Raw genomic sequence first — 25137 nt, forward strand, 5'->3', positions numbered from 1 at the left:
TAAGTATTAACACCTGTCCCATCCTACACTTTTTTTTTTTTATGAGAGAATTATAATGCTGTTGTCTGCCAGGAGTCTCCCTAGGATGATGTGGGTGGCCACGGTCATTTTAGTGGTATATGGTCTGAGACAAATCACATTCTGTGACTTACTCCCCACCCTTTCCCATCAGAAAAGGTATCAGGTGAAATGATTCACGTTTGAAAAACCTATTTAAATGTCAGCTGGGACCAAAGACCTGATCTTTGAGGGAGACATGATGGAGAAAATACCATGTTGTATACATAGTCTTTAAATGCAGTGTAACAACAAAACAAAAATCTCTGGGAGTCCATTGGTTAATTTTATTAGGAAATGGGTTTCACAACAATATTAAAGTGACTGTTACACAGGGGAAAAAAGCCACAAAGGACAAAATCCAAACTCTTAGAGGTTGGGGGGACAAAAATGGGAAAGACAACACTATTGCTTTGCTTTGGTGACACATTATGAGCTAACTATAAACTCCCTGACAGCAGGAACCACAGCACTTGACTCTCTATTCCATCTGTACAGCCTGGTACAGAGTAGGTGCTCAATAAAAACGTGGTCAATGGATATGTATGTATGGCCTCAGGTCCTCTAGACACCAGCTGGAAGAACCCGCCCCTTCTTCCCTTCTTTCCTGCCCACAGGCATTGTAAAAGATTAGAACACAAAAACATTATGAGAGGAAACAATTAAAATCAACCTTCATCCCAAGACCCAGAAATAATCATTAAACATATTAGTTTGTTTCCACCTAGGGCTTTTAAATAAAAGTGGACATCCATATATATTTTATGAATGAAGTTTTTAAAGATGAATAGAAGTTATCCAGGAAAAGAAGAGGGAGAGGTAGAAGAAAAATACAGGTGGAGGGACTAGCATGATAAAGACACAAAGGTGTGGGACCATATGGCTCATTTGGGGCCCTAAAAATAGTTCAGTATTAAAGAGGTGGGAGTGGGAGATGGCAGAGAGAATAGAAGAGGAGAGTGATGGGAAATGTTGCTGGAGGGATATCTGGGAAGTAATAAAAATTTATGGGACAAGGCAGTTGCTCCTGTGTGGACCTTGAGTTTCAGTCAATCAGTAATTCTTTGATAAGATGATCCCTTAGTATGCGCGGGGCTCTGTGGGGAACCTGCAAGATAATAAAACATTGTCCTTACCTTCAAGCAGCTTAAAATCTAGTTGGGAAGATACTACATATAAAATTAAAAAGTTCCTCTCCCAATAGAAAATAATGATAAGGGATAAATAAGAGGTACATACATTATTTGGGGGTACAGTTAATTAGAGGCCACATCAAAAAGGAGATGGACTTGTTTGGGGTTTTGAAGAAAAGAGAGGTCCTGGTCCTTAATCTGGCATTTCCAGCCCCACTATATGGTCCCCACTTAACTCCAGGGCCTCCCCCCACCGCACACACTTCCACATGAACCTCTCTTGCAATTGACTAGTTTGTTCACTGTTTGTTTCCTGTTCTTCGAATATTCTTTATGGAATCTCCACTCTCTCCTTTGCTATCTGCTCCCTGGTGGTCTAGTGGTTAGGATTTGGCGCTCTCCTTTGCTATCTGGAATATCCCATGTGCTCTTGTGAGACCTCTGGCTCCTGTTTTCTCTTCAAATCTTACGTTTTGCCCTCTAAAAAGAGCCAGGTCAGAATTTGCCTAAAAAGGTGTATCAGTGGAATTAGAGTGTTCTCTGTGGGAAGACTTTCTTTACAGCTTTACTGGTAGTGTCTAAGTCTCACCCCATGCCATGCCATGCCTCTCAAAAAAAAAAAAAAATAATCCCATTTCCACTACCTACTTTCTAGTAGCTGCAACAAATGTTAAATTAACCAGGAGCCTGAGAGTGGCTATATTTGTGTTGTGTGATGTACATCTTTTAGTCTTGACATTTTGCCCTGATGACACAAACTTTGGAAAGTGAAGACATTGTCTTTGATAGACTTTATCCCTTGTCTAGACGTATTTTCTAAAGGGCACTGCTGCTGTCCTACTCCTAGGAGACTGCCAGGGGAAAATGATTCCTGGCAAAATAATGAGCACAATATAATGTGAAGGTTGAAAGAGGAAGCCTGGCTTGGAGCTGGGTATTATATTGTCTTACTGCCCCATCCTCCCCTTATTCCACTGCCCCTCCCCCATAATGCCCTCCAATTAAAACAGGGAAATATCACACACACACACACACGCACACATGGAAAGAAACCTAAATTCCTATTTCTAGGAAGCCTACTTGGTTGAAACAATCCTCATATTCTTCTAAACAGAAAAAAAAATGTATTGACACTGGTGGACTGAATTAGATTCGTGTACCTTGAGGGAGCAACCACTCATCCAAGGGTTAGGACTTGCCCCTGGTCACTCAGATATTTAATGAAGGAGTTAGGTTTTGACTCTAGTCTGACTTCAGAACCCATAAAAATTCAGCTAGTACATTATTCTACTTCCTGTGTGTTGGATTTCTCACCTTATATCTGTTCTCTCTTCTTCTTTTTCATGCACTGTAGTGGCATTTTCAACACTGGACTTGGAGTATTCCCTGACCTGACCAAAATTTATTCCACTGATGTCTTCTTTATACTGTAAGTATGCACACATGCAATATTTGGCAGTATTTTGTCATTGACAAGAAGTAGGGTGCGGCCATAGGGGTTGGGTGAAACCAAGTGAAGCAATTGTCCCAAGGGGAAGCATTGATCAGCTGTGACAGATGCACTGGTGGATGAAGTAAGGCAGAGACTGAGAAATGACCATTGGGTTTAGTAATATGGGGCTTTCATGATTCTGACAAGAGCAGTTCCAATGGAGCTCTAGGGTGAAGTCTGGTTGGAGTTGGCTCAAGAAAGAATCAGAAGGGAAGACTTAGAGAGAGTGACCATTACAAACTCATTGGAGAAGTTTTACTATTTAAAAAGTGCAGAAAATGTCTCAGTAGTTGGAGGATACTGGGTCAGGAGAAAAGGTTTCTTTTTCTTCTTTGTTGTTGTTTGATGGGACAAATTATGGCATGTTTGTTTGCTGATGGGAGTGATCAAGTAGAAGGAAAATTTGATGATAATGATGATACTTTATTTTCCACATAATTTTTAATAGCTTTTCAAACACATACATTATCATGTTTGTTACTCTCGACCAACTTAGAAGGCATAAAAGTTAACATTTTTCTCCATTCTATAAATGAAGAAACAGAGGAATAGAAAACCTAAATGATTTTGTCTGAGCAGAGTCCCAAGGAGCAGGAACGAGTGGTGTTCAAACTACTTCCTGTGGCTTCTGATTAGTGGCCATGTGCCCTTTTCCAAAACCTGTGACACGGTCAAGTGTCTTACCTAGTTGTATAGAAGTAAACGGACTCAGGCGGCATTACAGGGGGAGTTTGCACCACAGAGTCAGCAGAATGTGGAGTGATCGGATCTGAACTCTCAGGATTTTGCCAGGAAAAAAAAAAATGACCATGCTTCTTTGCTGCCGAAGAGCTCAGTTCAAAATGTAGGCAGTTTTCTAGTAACTGGCACAGAAAGTTCTCCAGGAGCATCTGCCTGGCAGTGGTTTGCAAGTAGAGGACATTTCAGTAATACTCATAAGAAGAAAGCCACTGATCTCATTCTACCAGCCCTTTTTGGAGGTTCCATACACTTAGAAAGCTCTAGTTGCTATGGACCAAGTATTTGTCACAGATTTACAGAAGTCTCTAAGACCCACCTACTCCCCTTGCAAATCAGGATTTAGTCAGGGACTTCAGCCCACACCCAAAGCTCACTGGCTTACGCACATTTGAGAGGCTGTGAGTGCATGTCTCCCTATGACAGCTCTCCACCTCACCAAACCTCTGAGCCACCAGCAGCTAAGAAGGCGTCAACAAAACTTAAAAATAAACTAAAAAATAAACTAAATTGCATCAGGTTATTTTTTTTTTAAGATTCTTATTTATTTATTTAAGAGAGAGAGAACGAGTGGTGGGGACAGGCAGAGGGAGAGAGAAAAGCAGACTCCCACCGAGCAGGGAGCCTGACGCAGGGCTCGATCCCAGGACCCTGAGATCATGACCCGAGCCAAAGGCAGCTGCTTAACCGACTGAGCCACCCAGGCACCCTGGGTCAGGTAATTTATTTGAGTGCAGAGGTGGAGCAAGAAGAGCCCAATCCCAGAAGGAAATCATTTATTTTCACCAAGCGTTTTTGTCCCTCTCTTGCAGGGAAATCACAGACAACCCTTACATGACTTCCATCCCTGCCAATGCTTTCCAGGGGCTGTGCAATGAAACCCTGACACTGTGAGTACTGCCACTTGCACTCCTGCCAACAACCGGAGTGTTATTTGGACCACTGTCATATTTTCACAGCCCCTCCAAGAAACATCCTACAGGCTGTGCTCTCTGGCCTACTAAAGGTTTCACAGAGTTAAATAAGAGGACTGCCTTACGGGATGGTACTCTAATCGATGACAAAATGGTTTAAATAACAAGATAAATATTCCCTTATAGAAATGGTCAGCACACTTGATCTAGAGAAGACCATTAAGTATTACAGACCACGTGGCCTTTGTGGCAACTGCTTACCTCTGCCACTGTAGGTAAAGGGCAGCCATATGCAATACATAAACTAGAGAGCCTGTTTTTCCAATCAAATTTAATTTACAAAAACAAGTAGTGGGCCAGATTTGACCTGCAGACCTTGTAATATACGGTATTCTAGTACCACCATTGTATAGAGGAAGAACCTGGGGTTAGAGCGGTGACTTTTCCAAGGTCACTGAATTAGAAAATGGTGCAACTAAGAGCTTCTCATGCTCTTTGCACTCACAAGCAACTCAGTCATCACAACTATTATGAAGTTCCTACAAAGCCATATTGAATAGAAAACAGAGTTGCTCTACATCATTATTTTTCAGAGTTTGAATGGGTTCTGCTCTTTAGATGTTCAAAAGGAGACGTTTATCAGAGAAATTCATAAAATGTTCTAATAAAGAAGTCTAGTAGAGGTATAAAAGATAAGTTAATTCTCCAAACCAGTAGAGAACTCCCCTCTCTCATCAAATTAGCCACAAACTAGAGTTGTCCAAAGGATCCCTTCTCTCTAGCTTCAGTATCACTGCCCAAGCTCAGGCCTTGTGGTTTTTTTGCCTGGATTGTTACCCAGCTCCCTTTCTCTGGTCACACTACAGTCCAGGGTTTCTTTATCAGATACAAACTTGATTGGATTATTCCCCAGTAAAATTGATCCAAGCATCCCCACAACTCTTGCAAGGAGCTGCTTCCAAGCCATTCTAAGTCCATCAATCTAGGTCCTATGAAACTGCCTCAACCTCTGAGTCTCTATCCACAGTGGAGCATTTCAGTTCATCCCTCTCCTTGAAACATGGGGAGAGGTCTTTTGAAAAGACGAGAGACTCTTCTTGGCCACCATTCCATTTGACGACACAGCAAAAACCTGGAGTCTTAGCCTGCTCCAGTCTCAAACCTCAAAGCCATTTGCCTCCTCTGTAAAGGTTTCCATTGTGCCATTTAACCACTCATTGCATGTAAACTCCTTTCTCAGTTTCTTTACTTTCACCTTCTGGCATTTTTTTCTAAGGACCCCATGTCCCCAGGAGCCCTCTCAAGTGAAAGCAGCTCCTGTCCCACTGAGCACGGGGCACAGTAGGTATTTAATAAACATCTGAATGAGGGAATCCTATGCTTCCTGAAATCGAGAGTTGGGGATGGCATTATCTTTTTAGATGATTATTTTTACATTCCTGCAAAAGTCCTTGCTTCTTTGAAGCTCATTCTCAAAAAACTGCATGAGAGGGTATGTGTCCAACAATGAATTTGTACACGTATTCCTGGCAGGATAGCGTTTCAATCAAAGTTTGCAATCCTTTTTTTTTTCTTCTTCTTCACTACTTTTTTCTTCCTCCCTTATTTTCCCTTCCTAAAGCCTATTTGTCTATCAAGAGTTTTGCTTAATCTCTGAAATGTAATTCCAACAAAGAATACTTTCATTGTCTACGACTCTTAACAAAGTTTGGGAAAACAGAAATCCCAAATGTATAATTCTCACACATACATAAAAGAACTCTAGTTCAGAAAAATTAACTTATCTCTCAGAGCTTTCTTTAGCCCTGTGTCTAGCACCCCTGTGCACTGCAGACCTCACCCAGGACACATCAGTAGCTGAAATTAAACTCATTGTGTGATTTAAAACAAAATAAAAAATAACAAACAAAGATTACTCTCAGTTTTCCACAACAACAGAGAATAAATCCAAGTTTTGGGGATATTCCTTTCAACATGGTCATCTTATAAGTGTCCCACACTGATAAATATATAGCTATTTGATTAGGTATTATTATCATATTCTTACAGATAAGAAAACGGAGGACAATAGAGGTTGAGAAATTCTCAGGATCCACATACTATGAAGTGACAGACAGGTCTAATTCCAAATTTAGAATCTCTTGTATACTTCCTAATGTGTCACCAGAGTTGACAGGTGGTAGACTACAGTCATTTTCAGAGTTCCCCTACAATTGCCCCTAGTTGTACTTGACTGTGGTCATTGCTGCCTTCTCTTACCACACGCCAGTACACCCCGTGCATCCTCATGGAGACCAGAGCTCCCACGACCAGGGCTCCTTCTGCTTTGGGTGGATGGGAAGAATCACTTTTCAGGTCAGAAATCCTGATTCCTGACAGGTCCGCAGCAATGTGGCTTTCTTTGGCAAGTCACCACCACCTCTCAGGAACTTGACTAGGAAACAGAGGAGATGACACTTCAGTCCAGCCCCAGGAATCACTGCATGAATTAATTAGTTGCAGAAACACAGAAACAACTTAAAACATCAAAATTTCCATAAAATTTCCATGGTCTATCTACTTTCTCAGATTTGTCTTTAAAGTTCAACTTAATGCAGCCCACAACCATTAAGCATTTAATCTATGATAGCCCTGAGGATAAAAATTTGGATAAAATACAAGTGTGACATAATATTTTAAACAGAAAAATATAAAACCTATGCATTCAGATGAGCAATGTCTTTAAATATGTTCATCTTAAGAAACTGAAGTTATTCCTCCATTATTGACATTGGGTTAACTATTACCTGAAACTCTTCTTTTTTAAGTATAGGTAGAATATTTTTTAAAAAATTCTTAATGGTGGCAAATCTTCCCTTCTCAAAATGAATGGCTTCTGAAAAACAGCTTGAAATTACTAGGAGCTGTCTGGAAAAAAGGGGATTCAAACTGGGAAATATTCTATGTTCCAAGGAGGAAGTACCGTAAAGTTCTCTTGTGGGACCTGAGAACCTTCATGCACATTTCTGACACTGCAGAAATGAAGCCCATCCATCACCTCTTATGGGTCACTGATTTCTCCTCCCTCTCTTGATTGTAGGAAACTATACAACAATGGCTTTACTTCAATCCAAGGACATGCATTCAATGGGACAAAGCTGGATGCTGTGTAAGTCAAGGGTAGCCACGGAAACCACTGTCTTCCTCCACACTCCCACCCCCATCCAATGAGGGAACATCCAATGGGTCAGAATTCTGTTAGAGAATTCTGGTTTACCAGAATTCTGGTTTACCAGACAGGTTTACCAGAGCATTCCTCAACCCCAGAATGAGTATGCCCAAAACGTGGGGATGATATTAAGGAACTTGGCAAGAGCCAGCTTTAGCGAACACTTAGAATGGCTCCAATTCTAAATCCCAAAGCTTTTATCCTTGATAAAATGGAGAACCTTGGCATCACCTTCAGTTTCCTTGTAGGAGTATGTGTGTGTATGTAAATGTTCATGAAGTACACTGTATATGTACATGAAGTAAAGCATGTCTTTAATTAAATCCAAAGCTGTTCAGAAAGTAAGGTTTTTCTTTTTAGTTTTTCTGATATGTTTTCAGAAAGATTTAGTTTATATTTGATTCACTCAGAAATAGCTGAAAAGTCATATCCAACTTTTGCCAGCTCCCAAAATAAATAATGCCTAGAATAGGATGTTGGCAAAAAGATAGTCACTCACGTGAGGTCCTGTCTTTGTTGTACTTTCCTCAGATCTTTGTGGCCCCCAGTATCTACACCAGGGCATACTTTGTGTCTAAGAGCTTGTGGACTGGTTCAGCCATACTAATATTTGTTTTAACCTAATATCTAATAAGTGAAAAAATCGCTTTAGTAGAGTCTGCTTTCCACACTGTGGTGGACTAGTTAATTTGTAGGGCCTTCCTACTATAAAACAACTAGATCATCCATTTTAAAAAATTACATTTTATGTCATAGCTCCAAGAGAGGGAAATAAACTAACAAACCAGGAGCTGAAACTAAAGTGGTGGGTACTTCCAGAAGGTTGAGTTTGCTAAGGGCAGCTGCCAACATCAGTGATGCCAGAAGACAAGGCTTTAGTGCAGTGAGAAGACAGGGAAGTGATATACACCTGAGACTCCTGGATTAAGCCAGGGAACCTGGACGACAGCTGGAGTGGGATGACCCTACTAGTAGCTTCTGATTCCTGGCAGAAATAAATGCAAAACTTTGGGGAAAATACCAATGCAGGCCCCCAGCTTTTTTAAAGATCTAGATCAATCAAATATGAGCTCACAGTCAAAAATCACACATAGGAGAAGAAAAAAACCACCATGGTAAGAGTCCGCTAGACCAACAAACAACAGATTTTTGTGTTTGTTTTATAACACATCACTGAATATTTTTTAACAATTATATTTTTTATTCCAGAATTTCTATTTGCTTTTTCAAAAACTTTGCATGCTCATTTTTGACTGTCTTATTGCTAACTCACTTTTGTGATTCCATCTTTTTTTTTCCCTTTAAACATTTCATACATAGTTATTTTATATTCCGGAAGTGGTCATCACAAAATCTGAAGGCCTATGGTTCTGGATCTGTTGTGTTGTACAGTGCTTCTCAAAATTTACTGAACATAAAAGCCATCTGGGATCTTATTAAAAATACAGAATCTGATTAAGTAGATCTGAAGTGGCCCCAGGAGTCTGCATTTCTAACAGGATCCCAGGCAATGATGCTGCTGCTGATCCATGGACCACACTAAAGCCGGGTGAGGTGAATGACCTGCACAACCATATGCAGGGGCCTTGGATGCAAACAAACAAAACACATGTAGATGAAGTGGTCTTGTTCTGATTTGGGAATGAGGTGGTGGGTTCTGGTATGATTCCATTTTTAAAGAATAAATGCTAATAAGTTTTGAAATCATTAGACCTCGGCATGGCTTTCCAAGTTCTGTTTGAAATGCAGTCTCATTCTTTGCCAGGTTTTTGGGTTTCCTCATAGTCTTTATCAAATAGAGATTAGAGTACCTTTCTCTAAATTGTCTCAGATTATTAGTCATTTTTTTAAATGCATAATTACAGGGGAAGTCTGAAAAGACTCAATAGAATGATGACATGAATACTTATACATCAGTTTTATTTAACTTTATCATACAAATCTCTCATAATCCTTCATCCATTTTTCCACATTTTTATTGAACACCTACAATGAGCCAGGTACCGTGCTATTCACTGGTGATACAAAGATGAGCAGGAGCAATGTGCTCCCTGCCTACACTGAGCTTGCATTCTAGTGGTGTCAACTTGAGGACAGCAATATTAAGGGTCAAAGTACATTAGAGAGAAATGAACCAAATCCAAAATATGCATTTAAGATTGAAAATAACTACACACTAAATATCCAATAACACTGGCCTCCTTACTTGGAGACACAAGCATGATTTCCCCTAGATTTATCATGTTTTTTTTTAATTACTAACATTCAACTTTAATATTACATGAATCTAACCAAATATTTTCCTCTTTGATTCAACTATTCCTGTAAAGCCATGGACTTAAGGGCAATAATCTTCCCAAGTCAAATTTTCTGTGAAGAAAGTAGAGAATTGAGACTTCTTAAAATAATTAAGACAATTTGCATACGCTGCATTGGAGGGTCTCACCCTCAATCACTCTCAGTTATCATTTTTTAAGGACAGCGATATGGGATATATAATTCAATCTTTGAGGTCTACACAGCATAGTTCTCAATACTGACTGAAAAGTGAAATCACCTGGAGAGATTTGTAAGCACTGATGCCTAGGTTTTACCACCAGACCTTCTGGTGTAATTGGTTTGGGTGTAGCAAGGGCATGGGGATTAAAAAATCTCCCTCGATGCAGCCAGTGTAAAGCAAAAGTCAAAAACCAACCATCCCCTCCAACCTACAACCCAGCAATTGCACTACTAGGTATTTATCCAAAGGATACAAAAATAGTGATTCAAAGGGGCACTTGCACCCCAATGTTTATAGCAGCAATGTCCACCATAGCCAAAATAGGAAAGAGCCCACCCAGATGTTCATCAACAGATGAATTGATAAAGAAGATATGGTATACACACACACACACACACACACACACACACACATACACGCACAATGGAATATGACTCAGTCATCAAAAAGAATGAAATCTTGCCATTTGCAATGACATGAATGGAGCTAGAGGGCATTATGCTAAATGAAATAAGTCAAAGAAAGACAAATACCATATGATTTCACTCATATGTGGAATTTAAGAAACAAAACAGATGACCATAGGGGAAGGGAAAAATAAACTAAGATGAAAATTGAGAGGGAGGCAAACCATAAGAGACCCTGAACTCTAGAAAACAAGCTGAGGGTTGCTGGAGGAGAGGTGGGTGGGGGAAAGTGATAATTGGGTGATGGACATTAAGGAGGGCACTTGATGTAATGAGCCCTGGGTGTGATATGCAATTGATAAATCACTAAATTCTACCTCTGAAACTAATAAAAACAAAACACAAACAAAATAAAAAGTCAAGAACCACTGCTGTGGAGTATCAGTTATCAAGAAGTTAGCAAGAAGACTCTTGTCCAATAGTCACATTTTGCATATGAAGGGAAGGAAGCCCAAAGTGAACACACGGCTTTTTTTTTTTTTCCTTAACATGACTTTTAAAATTTGATAGAACTAGCTAGTGGCCAAGCCAAAGCCAGGACCGGGATCCCCTCGTTCAAGACTTCGCTGTGCTCTGCTGGGATTCATCATTGCTGACTTAGCAGCCACCACCAAGGCTTGGACATCCAATTCCTCTGGCTACTGCTGCTTATTACTTAACCCAGGAGAATGGGCTAAGACCACTAAGCTAAGAACACTTCCACACTTAAGATTCTCTCTACCTTCCCACCATCTTTCTCCTCTGACCATATCATGGGCTCTGTGAGAGGCTTGGCAGATGACAGAGAATTATTCCACTGGAGACAATGGATTTTAATTCACGGGTTCCCTGAATCACAGCCTTTTGTAGTCACCGTAACTATCCCTTTAAACATAGAAAAGAAATTAGTGCACCATAGTCTCCATACTTTCTTGAACTTTTTATGTAAAACATTAAAGTTTTTGGAAGGATTTAACAAAACGGGAAATATTTAAGTGAGAATCATTTGTTTCTTGACTTTTAGAAGTCTAGATCGAAGATCAGCAGGCATTTTTGGAAAGGGCCAGATGAATATGTGGGGCCTTGTGGGCCATATGATCTCAATTGCAGCTGCTCAGCTCTGCCATTATAATGTGACAGCAGCCACAGACAATGGGTAAACAAATAAGTGTGACTGTGTTCCAATAAAACTTTATTTACAAAAACAGGTGGCAGGCAAGATTTGACCAGGTCGTCATATTTTGTGGACCTCTGTTCTCGATGGGGGTATTCAGTGAGGATGACCACTGTGTGATGAAATATGTAGTCTAATTCTCCCAATTCCTGGTAAAGGTCAAAGGCAAGTATGGGATAAAGATAAGTATCTGGACAAAAATATTTTAGGGTTTGAAAGTTCAGATCCAATCATAATAGAAAACAAGGATCTTGTTTTTCCAATTAGTATTTTGAATCCAAACTTGAAACTCTGTTCTAAAGCAATGTTCTGTCATTCTGCCCTAAGTTTCTGATTCCTGGTTGGTGGAAACTTATTTTTTCTTAGAGTTAAGCGCTTCAGTAAAAAGTATGTAAATCCAAGGTAAAATAAAATGATGATGGTGCTAAGGATGACTGAGACCACAGGAAGATCAGGGTTGAGTAGCAGATGGAGAAAACAGAGGTCAAGTTTCCACAGTAATAATGAAATAGTATTCACTTTGTGATTTTAACATAGGGCTAATGTCTCTGGTCTCAAAGCTAATTGTGATCTTAAACTAATGTAACACAGCAATATCCTATAATGATTCTGTTTGTGTATAAAGATTACACATAGCATGTTAGCAACTTGGTAAATTCTCTAGAAGTATGTTCAAATATCTTTAGGTTCTAATTTAAACAATGTGTTATCCTCCAAAAGAGCAATGATTCCCCACCATCCACCTCCTGTCAATTTACTGAAATTAGCAGAGGTAACCTCATTTAGACTTTTTTTAGTGTAACTGAAGCCAAGTTGGACAAATTCCACATTGAGAACAAGCACTGATGCCTCAGCAGCAGTTGGGTAATTAGTTAAAAGTTCATGAACATTATGGCAGATGTGTAAAAGCACATGGTCCTGTGATTTCATATGGAACCAAGCACACTGTCATCACTCAGATGTGAAATTAATAATAATACAAGCACCTCCTGCTCAGCAGAAGTTGAACTGCTCCCAGTCGTAAGCGAAGTCACACTTTCATTCCTTGGAACCTCTTTTCCATCCTGTCTTTCCCCACAATCTGGCATGGGAAGATGTTGCTTATCTCAGAATGTTTGATTGCCTGTATTGTATTTTCTGTTGTCAAACACTGGTAACTAGCTACTATCTGACAGTAAACATTTGGGCAGGAAAAAAATACCATTTTGATGTGCTAAGAACATACCGAAACCCTAATTATTATGAACAGAGAAGTCAACACAATTCATGTGCTAATTAGCATCACAAGTTAGCTGATTAGAAGCAAAACACCACAGCGTGGAGCACGGGACAAGATGATGAGAGAGAAGATTATGGGATGAAGCAGGCTATTACTCCTCATGGAGTCTTTGAACGGCTTATCGAATATGCTCCAAGGCTGACTTTTACCTCTGTTGAAACCTTGAGCATTTTCTCACCTGTTACTGTTTACAGACAGGTCTCCTGATTTCTGCTACCAAAGGGATTTCCATGGAGCCATGAGGGATAGGCAGGGGTTCCCTTTAATTCTTGCAAATAACCAATGCTATGAGGGCAAAACATGGTTCCTTACAGAAGTGTTCCCATGAGTCTCACAATGTAAACAGGTGCCAGCCCAGGTTTACCCCAAAGGGACTAGGGAAATGCAAGCTGAAATTCCAGCTTGGAGCTGAAATATATCCCAAAACTACCCAGAGAGCAAAGCTCGGCAGCAATCACAACTTTCCTTTGCCATAATGTGCTGCTCCTCCCTCTGACATCGGTCACTTCCTCACCTGAACATAATGCAGAGGGCCCCTCTAGCTAGGAGGTAGTTACCCAGCAACCGGACTTGCATTTATTCATCTAGCAAGTTTTTACTGAATGGCTGCTATTTGCCAAGAGTAAGTCCAATGAAGAAGGATGTGAGCTACAATATTGTATCTACCATACTAAGTTCATCCATTGGATATTCTTTCCCAACTCAGTTCTGACCATCCTCATTTTTCTGACCACATGGTTCTTCCTTAACTACGAGATATACAGCACAAACAGTGTAAAGGCATTGAACACACACGTACCAGTGTCTATATTATTTTTAAAGGAAATGCTATTTCTTTCTCATAAGCCCTTCACAATATTTGTATTTAGAAATCCTGGCTTTCTAGAAGTCTTTCCTTTCAACTCTGACTCCAAGACTTTATACTGTATATTAAGTTCATTTATGTCTGCCATGTCCTTGCAAAAGATAGTTTAAATGATCACATACCCCACCCCTATAAAATAAGGATTGTCTGGAGTAGCTTACCCATAGATCCTACCAAGATTTGTGATTGATTTACCCAAGCTGGTTTACAGAATGTGGATTCTAGGGGAATCAGCTTAGGTCATGGTGAAGAAATCAGTCTAAGTAGACTGACAATTCCAGGTAACATTTTATGATAAATGGGGATGACAGAAGCACTTTCTTCTTGGATATTAAGGATTTTATGGATATATGGCCCCATCCCATCCTCTTAGCTTCAAATGGAAAGTAGGATCAGCAATCTGAGCCCAAGGTAAAAAGCTTCATGGAATTATCACCATCTGTGATAATAAGCAAGCCTTCCAAACAGCTACACATGGAGTGATAGTTTCATTTTTGAGCACCTAATTATCTCTAAGAGGTAAAGTGCCCAATAACCCTGCTGGTTTTAGAGAACACAGCCTCGCCCAGGATCCAGTTCATCTCCGTTCAAGCTGGCTGCGCCCTCTCTCCATCCTTTCTCCCCCCTGGACTCTGGCTGGCTTTCTCAGTTTGAAATCTTCTGCAGTGTTTCTGGTAAACTGCAATGCTTATCAACCATTCTCCTTATCCTTGGGGGCATATTGAATAACAGATGAAAACACTACAGAATTGGACAAGCAATTATTTAGTTTTACAATAATTTCTAATGATTAGAGCAAGCCGATTTTCACTTGCAGCAGTCTGAGATGAAGAGGAAAAAGTGAGATGAGCTCACCGATCCTCACTTGATTTTCAGCAGTCTGGGAACAGAGTGTGATCTGCAAGTTGCATGGTCCAAAGAATACAAAAAGAGATGCAAGCTAGTGCCACACTTATGCTTAGCTTAGTTTTCTTTTTACAAAATCATGCTGTTCAAGATCTTCTCTCCTGTTGTTTCTCCAAGGTGGTTTTTGCCCGCTCTAGCTATCACTGACCAAAGGAATTCCATGGACACTGTGGGTTGAGGGACAGTCAAACAGTGACCAAAGAAGCCTGTGATCGACAGCCTTACATGATAGCCATTCAACCCGAAGGCACAGATGAGCTCCTGTAGCATCTTCGTTGGGTCTTTGTATATATATATGGGATTAATGGAACCCCACGATTTCAGACTTACCAATTTCCCAGAAGCTTAATGTCCAGTCACTGCCTGAAAAAGCCATGTCTGGGCCATACCCTGTGGCATTCATAATCAGCTGCCTTGTCACTGCCATCAAGAAAGTCAACGGGCCACCACATCGTATGTTGAGTCTTCTCTTCTTTCATTCTCTATTACTTTTTCCTTAAAGCGATCGCATGTGTCACCCACCTCACTATTTTGGAAGAGAGGTACACTGATTTTTTTATTCACTCATTTACACATTCATCCTCTGTAATCTTATCTGTGTAACCTGCCCCCCCAAAATAGGATTGTCAGAGAAAATATAGGCCATTCCATTACATTTGAATTTCAGATAAACAACAAATAACTCTTTAGTACAAGAATGTTTCAAAATTACATGGGGAATACTTATGCTAAAAATTAGTCATTGTTTTTCTGGGCATCTTGTCTTTTTACTTGCTAAATCTGGCAACCCTGCCCTGAAGAAAAGATCTGAGTCTCTGACAGCCTTCATTACAGATACTGCATTTTACAATTTGAAGATTTGTGGTGACCCTGGATCAAGCAGCTCTCTTGGTGCCATTTTCCCAAACAGCATTTGCTTGCTTCATGTTTCTGTGTCACATTTTGGTAATTCTCACAACATTGCAAACTCTTTCACTATTATTACATTTAAATTCCTGCAATCTCATGATAAAACTTGAATGGATGAGGAGTGGTTTCTTATGGGTGAGCAGTGGTTTCTTGAGATGGACTCTATACCTGGAGAAGATGCTGTGAAGATTGATGAAATGACAACAAAGGATTTAGAATATGACATAAATTTAGTTGATAAACCAGAGGTGAGGTTTGAGAGGACTGACCCCAACTTTGAAAGTTCTGTGGGTAAAATGGTATCAAACAGCATCACATGCTACAAAGAAATCATTCTTGAAAAGAAGAGTCAATCAATGTATCAAACTTCACTGCTGTCTTATTGTAAGAAATGGCCATATCCACCCTGACCTTCAGCAGCCACCACCCTGATCAGTCAGCAGCTGTCAACATTGAGGCAAAATCCTCCACCAGCAAAGAGATAATGATTTGCTGTAAGTTCAGAAAATGGTTAGCACTTTTTAGCAATAAAGTGTTTTTAAATTAAGGTATATACATTGGTTTTTTTAGACATAATGCTATTGTATGCTTAAAAGACTGCAACATAGTGTAAACATAACTTTTCTATGCACTGGGAAACCAAAAAATTTATTTGACTCACTTAATTGTGGCGGTCTGGAACCAAACCTGCATATCTCTGAGGTATCCCTGTAAATAGGGAACTAGGCAACTTTTATAAAATCTAAATATGCAGACTGTATCATAAACGTGCTCACTTCCAAAGACATCTGCCATAATTAATATGTATAAACCTTGCACAACTAAAACCTAGAATGTTTTGAGTGCTTAAGCCAGAAGAAGGTAAGGTGTTTTCGAGATTCTTAAAAACCAGTTAATAGGGGCGCCTGGGTTGTTCAGTGGGTTAGGGCTCTGACTTTTTTTTTTTTTAAAGATTTTATTTATTTATTTGACATAGAGAGAGATAGCAAGAGCAGAAACACAAGCAGGGGGAGTGGGAGAGGGAGAAGCAGTCTTCCTGCCAAGCAGGGAGCCCGATGCAGGGCTTGATCCCAGGACTCTGGGATCATGCCCTGAGCTGAAGGCAGATGCCCAACCATCTGAGCCACCCAGGTGCCCCAAGCCTCTGACTCTTGATTTCAGCTCAGATCATGATCTCATGGTCATGGGATTGAGACCCTCATCAGGCTCCATGCTTGGTGGGGAGTCTGCTTGAGATTCTCTCTCTCCTCTCCCTGCCCCTCTGCCCCTGCCCCTGCTTGCCCTCTCTCTCTCTCTCTCTCTCTCTCTCTCTCGCTCTAAAATAAATAAATAAATCTTTTAAAAAAAAGGCAGTTAATAGCTAGGGAGATTATGCTCACATTTCATTTTGGTATTTATATTAATTTGCTTAATCTCACCTAATTCATTCTCTCTCTCTCTCTCTCTCTAGTTACCTGAACAAGAATAAATACTTGACAGCTATTGACAAAGATGCATTTGGAGGAGTGTACAGTGGACCAACCTTGCTGTGAGTAAGACATACAAAAGAACGTCAGTCTTTGTTTTATTTTATTTGGAATGAAGGAGGTCACTAAGAGGAGCAGCTGATGTTCATGGCTAGGGAATGTTGATGTCTTGGCTAAAGACTTGGCTAAAGACTTAGCTCCTCCTAAGGCTACTGCTTGGAAGAAAGGCCTTGCTCTTTGAGACTCAGAAGGTCTCTACCATGCCATCCTGGTGCTTCATCAGGAAGTCACCTTGGTGTGGACATTCATGGAGGCCCTCTTGTGGGAAAAAGCCAGACATTTTTGAGCAGCTGCCACATGCAGAATTCTGAGACACGAGATCTACAAATAGGTGGAAGGCACTCTATGCAGGGAAAAATGTGTGTGAATGTGCATTGCACAATGCCTGGCATGAAAAAGGAAGAGTATAAATAGTTTGATTCCTATCTGGTAAAGTTTACCATCACTGGAAAAGATGGGACATAATTATTTTTTAAAACAGCATGAAAAGATATCTACTTGTGCATTTCTCTGATTTGCATCCCCACAGCTAATAGGTAATCAAGTTCTGTCAATTCTGTCTCTCTCAAGTGTCTTTATCAGTGCCATCTTTCTCATCCCCTGGTTTTACCTTTGTTTAGAATCTCACCATTGAGCATCTATCTGGTCAAGTCCTTGCCAAAGCAGAACACAGCACCCCAGGAGAAATACAAGATAATCCATTAGAGGCAAGAAGAAATATTAGAGGTTCTATTTATACTTAAGTTTTTAAAAATAAGTACAAATTAAATTTTGCTACAATTTTATACACAGATGACTGCAGTCCCTCAGGTGTCAGGTAGGGAATGGAGGTATCCCCAGGGAACAGGGGGTGATCTACAGTTTAAAGACTTAACATCCGCAACTCTTTCACTTTTAACAATTGTACCTCCTTTTCAGATTGAATGCACCTAGTTAAGTGAATTCATGGTCTTATTTTCTTAACAGATAGACTCCATGTGAGAGGGCAGAGTGACCCTGAAAACCTACTGTACCACATGGGGATTCTTTGTTAACTCATGGCAAAACTTTTACAAGCATTATGCATTTTTCTTTCCACAAAAACAGAAGTGAAAAAAATGTGTTGACCTTTTCTGTGATTTTTTTTTTAACCTCAAAGAGACTTTTAAAGGCAACTCTAACTGCTCCTTCACGATAAAGGTGATATTTCACTAATGAATGTTGTTTTTCTGAAGAAATTTGTGCTTTGGAAAGGGCCTTTAAAAACAGGTATTTAAAAACATTTCCATCTTATATGATTTTCCTGATGAGAATGGTGAATGTCACTTACGAAAATTGTTTTGTTAAAACCAGTAAGTGAATTTTGCCCTGTTGAAAAATATTTCAAATTAATAACTGAAGTGAGTTTAAAATCCATGTTTATAAAATATGAAAATGAAACACCTTTAAGTTAGTGTACAAAGACAACTGATTGACATCTGAGAATATGAATTTCAATAAAAACATGTATTTAATTCCCGAACTGGATTAACAGATGAGAATCTTAACTTAGTAAGTACAGCCAAGTCTGCCTTATTCCATGTGGAACCATCTATCTTTGTGAGGCAACTTTTTCATTGACAGCCATTTAAACCAAAGCCAAAATAATCTAAACCAGAAGCAGACCTCTGGAATAGCTATATCAGAAAGGGTTAAGCAGCAATTTTCGAAATTAGTGAAGTATATTTAATTACACTGCTTTCACTTTAGTGAAACTTTTTAAACATATTGTTTATTTATTTTTATCTCATCCTTTTAAAATGTATGTTTTTTATAATGTATATAACATGTATTACAGTAATATGTGTGTAAAGCTCATAAATGTACATATGTTAAAGGCACATGCTCAAACATTTTTTACTTGTGAATATGTGACATTGGAAGAATTTAAAGACCAATGATGAAGACCACAACCATTCAAATTGGGGATCTGCTACAAGGTGAATGGCTGGCCCCAGATTTTATAAAAAAACCACAGCTTCCTTTATGGAGAAAATCTTCACACGAGAGCAAAGTTGCTCCAACTAAACAGTGTGCTTCATGAAGTAGTTGGCTTGCATTATACTGTAAGCTTCTTACTTTTGTCAAGGACTCATAAGAATAAGTTAGCCAATGGGCACCATGCTTTGAGTAGCACTAGTCTAGATGACAAGAGCCCCCAAATTTCCCTTTGCCTTCTATGTTAGTCCTTCTCAATTCCATCCTCCCCAAACCTCTGTGTGTTAAACTACATAGGATCTTAACATGTAATGCTGGTCTCCCATATACTTCAGGATAAACACCTTGGTGTGGCATGCAGGGCTCTTTTATAATCTTCAGGTTTGTCTCTCACATCCTATACACCCCTGACCAATGATCCATCCATATTAGCTCCCCTAACGCTCCAACCTACATATGTGGCTATGTTAAACTCTTGTTTTTCATACTGCTTGAAAAATCCTATCACAACCTTATCTGTCTGATGAGCACTTACTACCACTTTGACATTCAAGCAAAATCTCCTCTCTGAAGTCATTCTTGACCCTTCTTCTCCTTAGGTAAAGATAAACATTTCTTCTTCTATACTCCACTACCTCTATGTATGCATCTCAAAGCACCAGTAACATGTTTCTGTCTATCTCTCCAGGAGCTCCTATAGGGCAGGATTATTTCTGTTTTATTTCTACAGTTCTACTTCATCTTACAATGCCTGAAACACAGTGCTAGCTTAATAAATGTTTGCAAAATCAATACCATATACAATAAATATCTGAATCACACTTCTGTAAATGCTATAGTGTTTAAATAGCAGTCACATGATGAGGCACCTGTGACACTTCCAAGCAATGATGTCTACAGATGTGAAAGTAACAAGAGAGATCAGGGCTAAAGATGTATTTGAGATGCTTTGGAATGTAGGTGGTAATGGGAGATGTGAGTATGGAGGAAATCTTAACAAATGGATAGAATGGAGACTTGGGATAAACTTCCGCACCAAAGTAATTTTCCCTGGTCCTTCCTTAAACAACATTAAAATGGGAGTACTTTATGAAAAAAAAGCATAAATTAAAAAGCATAAATTCTCAATGACAAAGTGAGTGGAATAAGTCACATATGAGTAAGTGGTCTTGAAAAACCAAGAGAGTAAGTAGTATCTTGAAAAACCAAGAGAGAACTGCATGCTAACTATGCTAATTCAAAAATCACTAAATCTAGGAAATATTTCATCAGTTAAACCTTAAGTATTCTGCAGGTGGGGTTCTAGGCGACATTGAAGTTGGAAGTAAAAACAAAACAAACAAAAAAAGAACTTCACCTGTTCCCCTAGGTCTCCTCTCCCACCCTGCATGGGTGAGCAACTAATTTTATTGACCCCAGAAGAAAACCAGAGTTTACTTTCTGTTAAAATGTCATCACCACAGTTGAAAATAATAGGCACATTAGAGGGTAGAAGTGAAGCACTGTCTGCAAACAGGATTATGTGAAAGTTTACATACTAAAATGCAAGACCAACAAATTTCTTACCCACTCAACTCACACAATACTGTCATCAGAGTTAATACCTTCCAGATAGGAGATTACGGTTCTGAGGAGGCTGACAACCCCAAGGAAAGAAAAAACCTACAAAATACTCATTGATATTTCCCCAAAGACACTGAAGTGAAGCCCATCAGGTAACAAACCAACACACAGAGAGCTTTCCATAAGCCTCCCCCACAAACATGAACATGTATCCAAGGATCCCCAAACCTTAGGGGAAAGCTGTTGACATGAAAAACAGAGACTAGAACAGAAAAGGGAAATTTAAAGGAATAGAGATAAAGCAAGAAACAGAAAACTTTAATAAAAAATTATAACAAATATGCTCAGAGAGATAGTTTTTCATCCATAACTTAACTTCTTATATAGTAATATTCTGAAAACAACAAGAAGCTTATGACTCCTAGAATAAAACATAGGGAGAACTTTCTTGACATAGGCCTTAGCAATGATTTTTTAGATATGACACCAAAAGCACAAGCAACAAAAGCAAAAATAATCTAGTGGGACTACATTAAGTCAAGAGGCTTCTGCACAGCAAAAGAAACACTCAGCAAAATTAAAAGGCAACCTACAAAATAGAAAAAAATATTTGCAAATCATATGTCTAATAAGAGGTTAAAACCTCTTCTATAAGGAACTCTTACAAATCAATAAAAATAAATAAATAATCCAATTGAAAAATGGGCAAAGAACATGAACAGGCATATTTCCCAAAGCTACAAGTAAAAGGCAATTTCCAGTTACAAGTTGAATAAGTTTTGGGGACATAAAATGGCCAATAGGTACATGAAAATGTGTTCAACATCACTAACCATCAGGAAAATGCAAATCAAAACCATGAGATGTCACCCCACACATGTTAGAATGGCTATTATCAAAGAGAGAAACGAAAACAAGTGTTGACAAGGAAATGAAGAAAAGGAACACTTGCGTGCTATTGGTAGGAATATAAAACTGCATAGCCATTATGAAGAATAGTATGGAAGTTCCTCAAAAAATTAAAATTAGAACTCTCATATGATCCAGCAATCCCATTTCTGGGTGTATCTCCAAAGGAAATGAAATCACTACATTGAAGAGATATCAGCATTGCCATGTTCATTGCAGCATTATTACAATAAGTAAAACATGGAAACAAGCTAAGTGTTCATCAATGAATGAAGAAAAGACTATATATATATATATATATATATATATATATATATATATATAGGAACATGACTCAGTTGTGAGAAATCCTGACATTTGCGACAACTAGACGAACCTTAAGGCCATTATGCTAAGTGAAATAAGTCAGACAGGGAACAACAAATACTATAGGATCTCACTTACATGTGGAATTTATAAAAGCCAAACTCATAGAAACAGAGAGTAGATTGGTTGCCAGGGGCAGAGGGTGGGGGAAATGGGGAAATGTTGGTCAAAGCATACACAATTTCCAGTTATAAACTGAATAAGTTCTGGGAATCTAATATACAGCATGGTGACTATACTTTAATAATACTGTATTGTACACTTAAAAGTTGCTAAGAGATCTTAAAAGTTCTCCCTACACATACTCACAAAAAGAAATGCTGGCTATGTGAGGTAATGGATGTGTTAACTAACCTTACTGTGTTAATCACTTCACAATATATACATATAGCAAATCATCACATTGTATACTTTAAACTTACACAATGCTATATGTCAATTATATCTCAATAAACCTGGGGGAAAAGAAAGAGTCCTTGGAAATAAAAAAATATGATAGGATCATAGGTAAATAAAAAAAATATGATAGGATCATAGGTAAATGCATATATAACTTTAGGATATATTTTTTAAGATTTTATTTATTTATTTGAGAGAGAGAGAGAGAAGCAGACTCCCCACTGAGCAGGTAGCTTGGGGCTTGATCCCAGAACTCCGGGATCCTGACCCAAGCTGAAGGCAGACACCCAACCAACTGAGCCTCTCAGGTGCCCCCAATTTTAGGGTATTTTGACAGCCCATTCCCCCAAAGGGTTTTACCAGTCTGAGTTCCACCAACCAATTATTAGAGTGCTTCTTTACAGGCTTGCCAAAATGTACTGTGTATGCTCTAATGTCAAACATTCTTGTGGGTGATAGGTAAGAAATGGTATTTCCATATAGTTTTACTTTGCATTTCTCTAATTATGAGTGCGGTTGGACATCTTGCTATCTTTTTGTCTAGTTAAGTATATCTGTTCTTATTTCTCCTAATAGGTTTTATGCTTCCTTGCCCTAAAATTTTTATAGTTATTTATAGACCATAGTTATTATATCTTTATATATGATATCATTTTTAAGTACCCTTTCCCATTTTGTTTTTTGTCAATTGATTTTGTGTGTAGTGGGGGGAAAATATGATAGCCAACACACACACAAAATTAAGTTTTCAAAGATAGAGTGGCAAACATCTCCCAGAAAAGAGAGCACACAAAAATAAGATATGGAATAGAAGAGAGAAAAGGTAAGAAAATTGTAAGTTCAAACTAGGTAGTCCAACACCCAAGTAACAAAATGTTTTAGAAGGGGAAATAAAAACAAAAAAAGGAAATTGCGGGAGATGTTTTCTCATAAATGAAGGAAATGAGTTTTCAGAATAAAAAAAAAACCCATAAAGAATGCTCATGAATGAAAAAGAGCTCATGGAGGTACTTCATAAGTTATGAAAATGCTGTACTAAGGAGAATATCCTAGAAGCTTCTAAGGAGAAAAATCATGTTACCTGTGAAGATTGAAGAATCAGAATGCCATCAGTCTTCTTAGCAGTAACTTTGAAAGATAGAAAATGATAGAGTACATCCCTCAAATTCTGAGGGAAAGTGATTTCCAAACTGCCAAGAAAAAAGGTAAAATAAAGACATTTTCAGACATGAAAAGTCTCAAAAACTTGATTTCCCACTCACCTTTTCTTGGAAAGAAAAGAAAGAGAAAAATGAGGAATTCAGAAACAGTGATCAACACAGGAAAGAAACAAATGGAATTCCCAGGATGACCAGAGGTCCTGGGAATCTTGAGACTAAGAAGTCTACCCAAGAGCTGAAGGAGAGCTCCAGGAGAAAGTTCTAGAAATAAAATAGATTGATAGGCTATGATAGTCATACAGGATTGACTGTAGGAAAAACTGTTTTGGTAGATGTTTTAGAGAACTTTAGAGCATATGCAAGACTTAGCAAGAGATCCACTCAAACCAAGGTGTGTAAATAAAACAGAGAGAGATTTCATAAAGAAAGCTACACAAGAAAGGAAATGAAATCAAGATATACAGAGTTGTAATAAGCAAAATACTAAATATAGGTTTAACCAAATATGTCCTAAAACTATTTCGGGAGATTAGAGGGGGTGTCAGGAGAATATGTGCATAGGGTAATGGAAGAGACCTAATTCCTCATCTTCCATAGCAGGAAGTCAGTAGGTGAATCAAAAACCAATAAATCAAGAAATATTTACAATTGTGGAAAGAAATACCCATTAAAAGTTAAAAGTAGTTGTTTCTGGGGCATCAGAAAGCAGACTGCACAGGGGCCTGTTGTTTGTATTACCAAGCTTCCAGTGTAATTTGCTTTTTAAAAATAGGTCCATGCATTATTTTAATGAAAATTAGAATTTAATTTAAAAAGAAAACCACAAAGCACAGGAAGCGAAGACAATGGAGATGGCAGTATTTGGAAAAGCCAGTAGCAGAAAAGTATGGAGTGGACAAAGAGTTCAATCTCAATCTTCAAATTTCAAGCACAGTTGTCTTAAAATGCATGTATTAACTAACCATGGATGGCTTTATGACATCACCTTAATTCTTGTCTTGAACTTTTGTCAAAATCTTTGTTACTGTATTTCCCACAAACCTTCTCCCCATTAACTAGATTTTAGGATCCTAAGGAAATCAATTATGTCTTACACTTTTTGTAATTCCCCCACTTAAGACAAGATGGCGAGTACTCAGTAAATATTTGATAAATTGTAACCTCATATCAAATAGCCATGATTTGGCTGTGATTTGGTATAAAAGCCAAACTTGGAAAATCTTATCCTCCAACTAAAGAGAATAGAAATGGATGATATATATATTTCTGGCCTCATAAAGATATTTGAGAAAGAACACAGTCATTTCTAACAGTCAACAAAAACAGTCAAACTTGCCCATTCACATTACCATCTTTTTTCAAGGTCACTTCTCAAAAAAGAGTCTAATTCAAAACAGGTGCAACATCTAAAGTGAGATCTATTCTCCAATCACTGCTATTTAAAAAAAAAAGCCTTTTAAATTTAGTTCAGGAGTTTAATATTTTTTATTTACTGATTTTTTTCAATCAAGATATGCAATCTCATTTTCAATTTTTATGCTTTCCATTTTTGATTATCTTGTTTTCTTTTAATCTTATTTTGAAAGAGAAGCTCTTGGTGTTTATAATCCCAAAGGAAAGAACACACTGAAATGCAA

At 38.5% G+C, this 25137-nt stretch overlaps 1 protein-coding gene across 3 annotated transcripts in view; it reads left to right on the top strand.

The window, feature by feature from the left end:
* TSHR (thyroid stimulating hormone receptor) overlaps window positions 1-25137 on the top strand; it is a 174319-nt gene that overhangs the window by 131264 nt on the left and 17918 nt on the right. For 2 of the 3 annotated variants that reach the window (XM_025870463.2, XM_073895676.1), the window contains exons 6-9: window positions 2545-2619; window positions 4233-4310; window positions 7414-7482; window positions 17072-17149. In XM_025870463.2, the coding sequence (XP_025726248.1) occupies window positions 2545-2619; window positions 4233-4310; window positions 7414-7482; window positions 17072-17149 (300 nt within the window). The remainder of the gene's footprint in view (window positions 1-2544; window positions 2620-4232; window positions 4311-7413; window positions 7483-17071; window positions 17150-25137) is intronic. The other variant, XM_073895677.1, reaches the window with a different exon arrangement.

Source organism: Callorhinus ursinus, unplaced genomic scaffold (assembly GCF_003265705.2).
Source record: "Callorhinus ursinus isolate GAN/ISIS: 27379988/994484 unplaced genomic scaffold, GSC_fseal_2.0 scaffold8, whole genome shotgun sequence".
Lineage (NCBI taxonomy): Eukaryota > Metazoa > Chordata > Mammalia > Carnivora > Otariidae > Callorhinus > Callorhinus ursinus.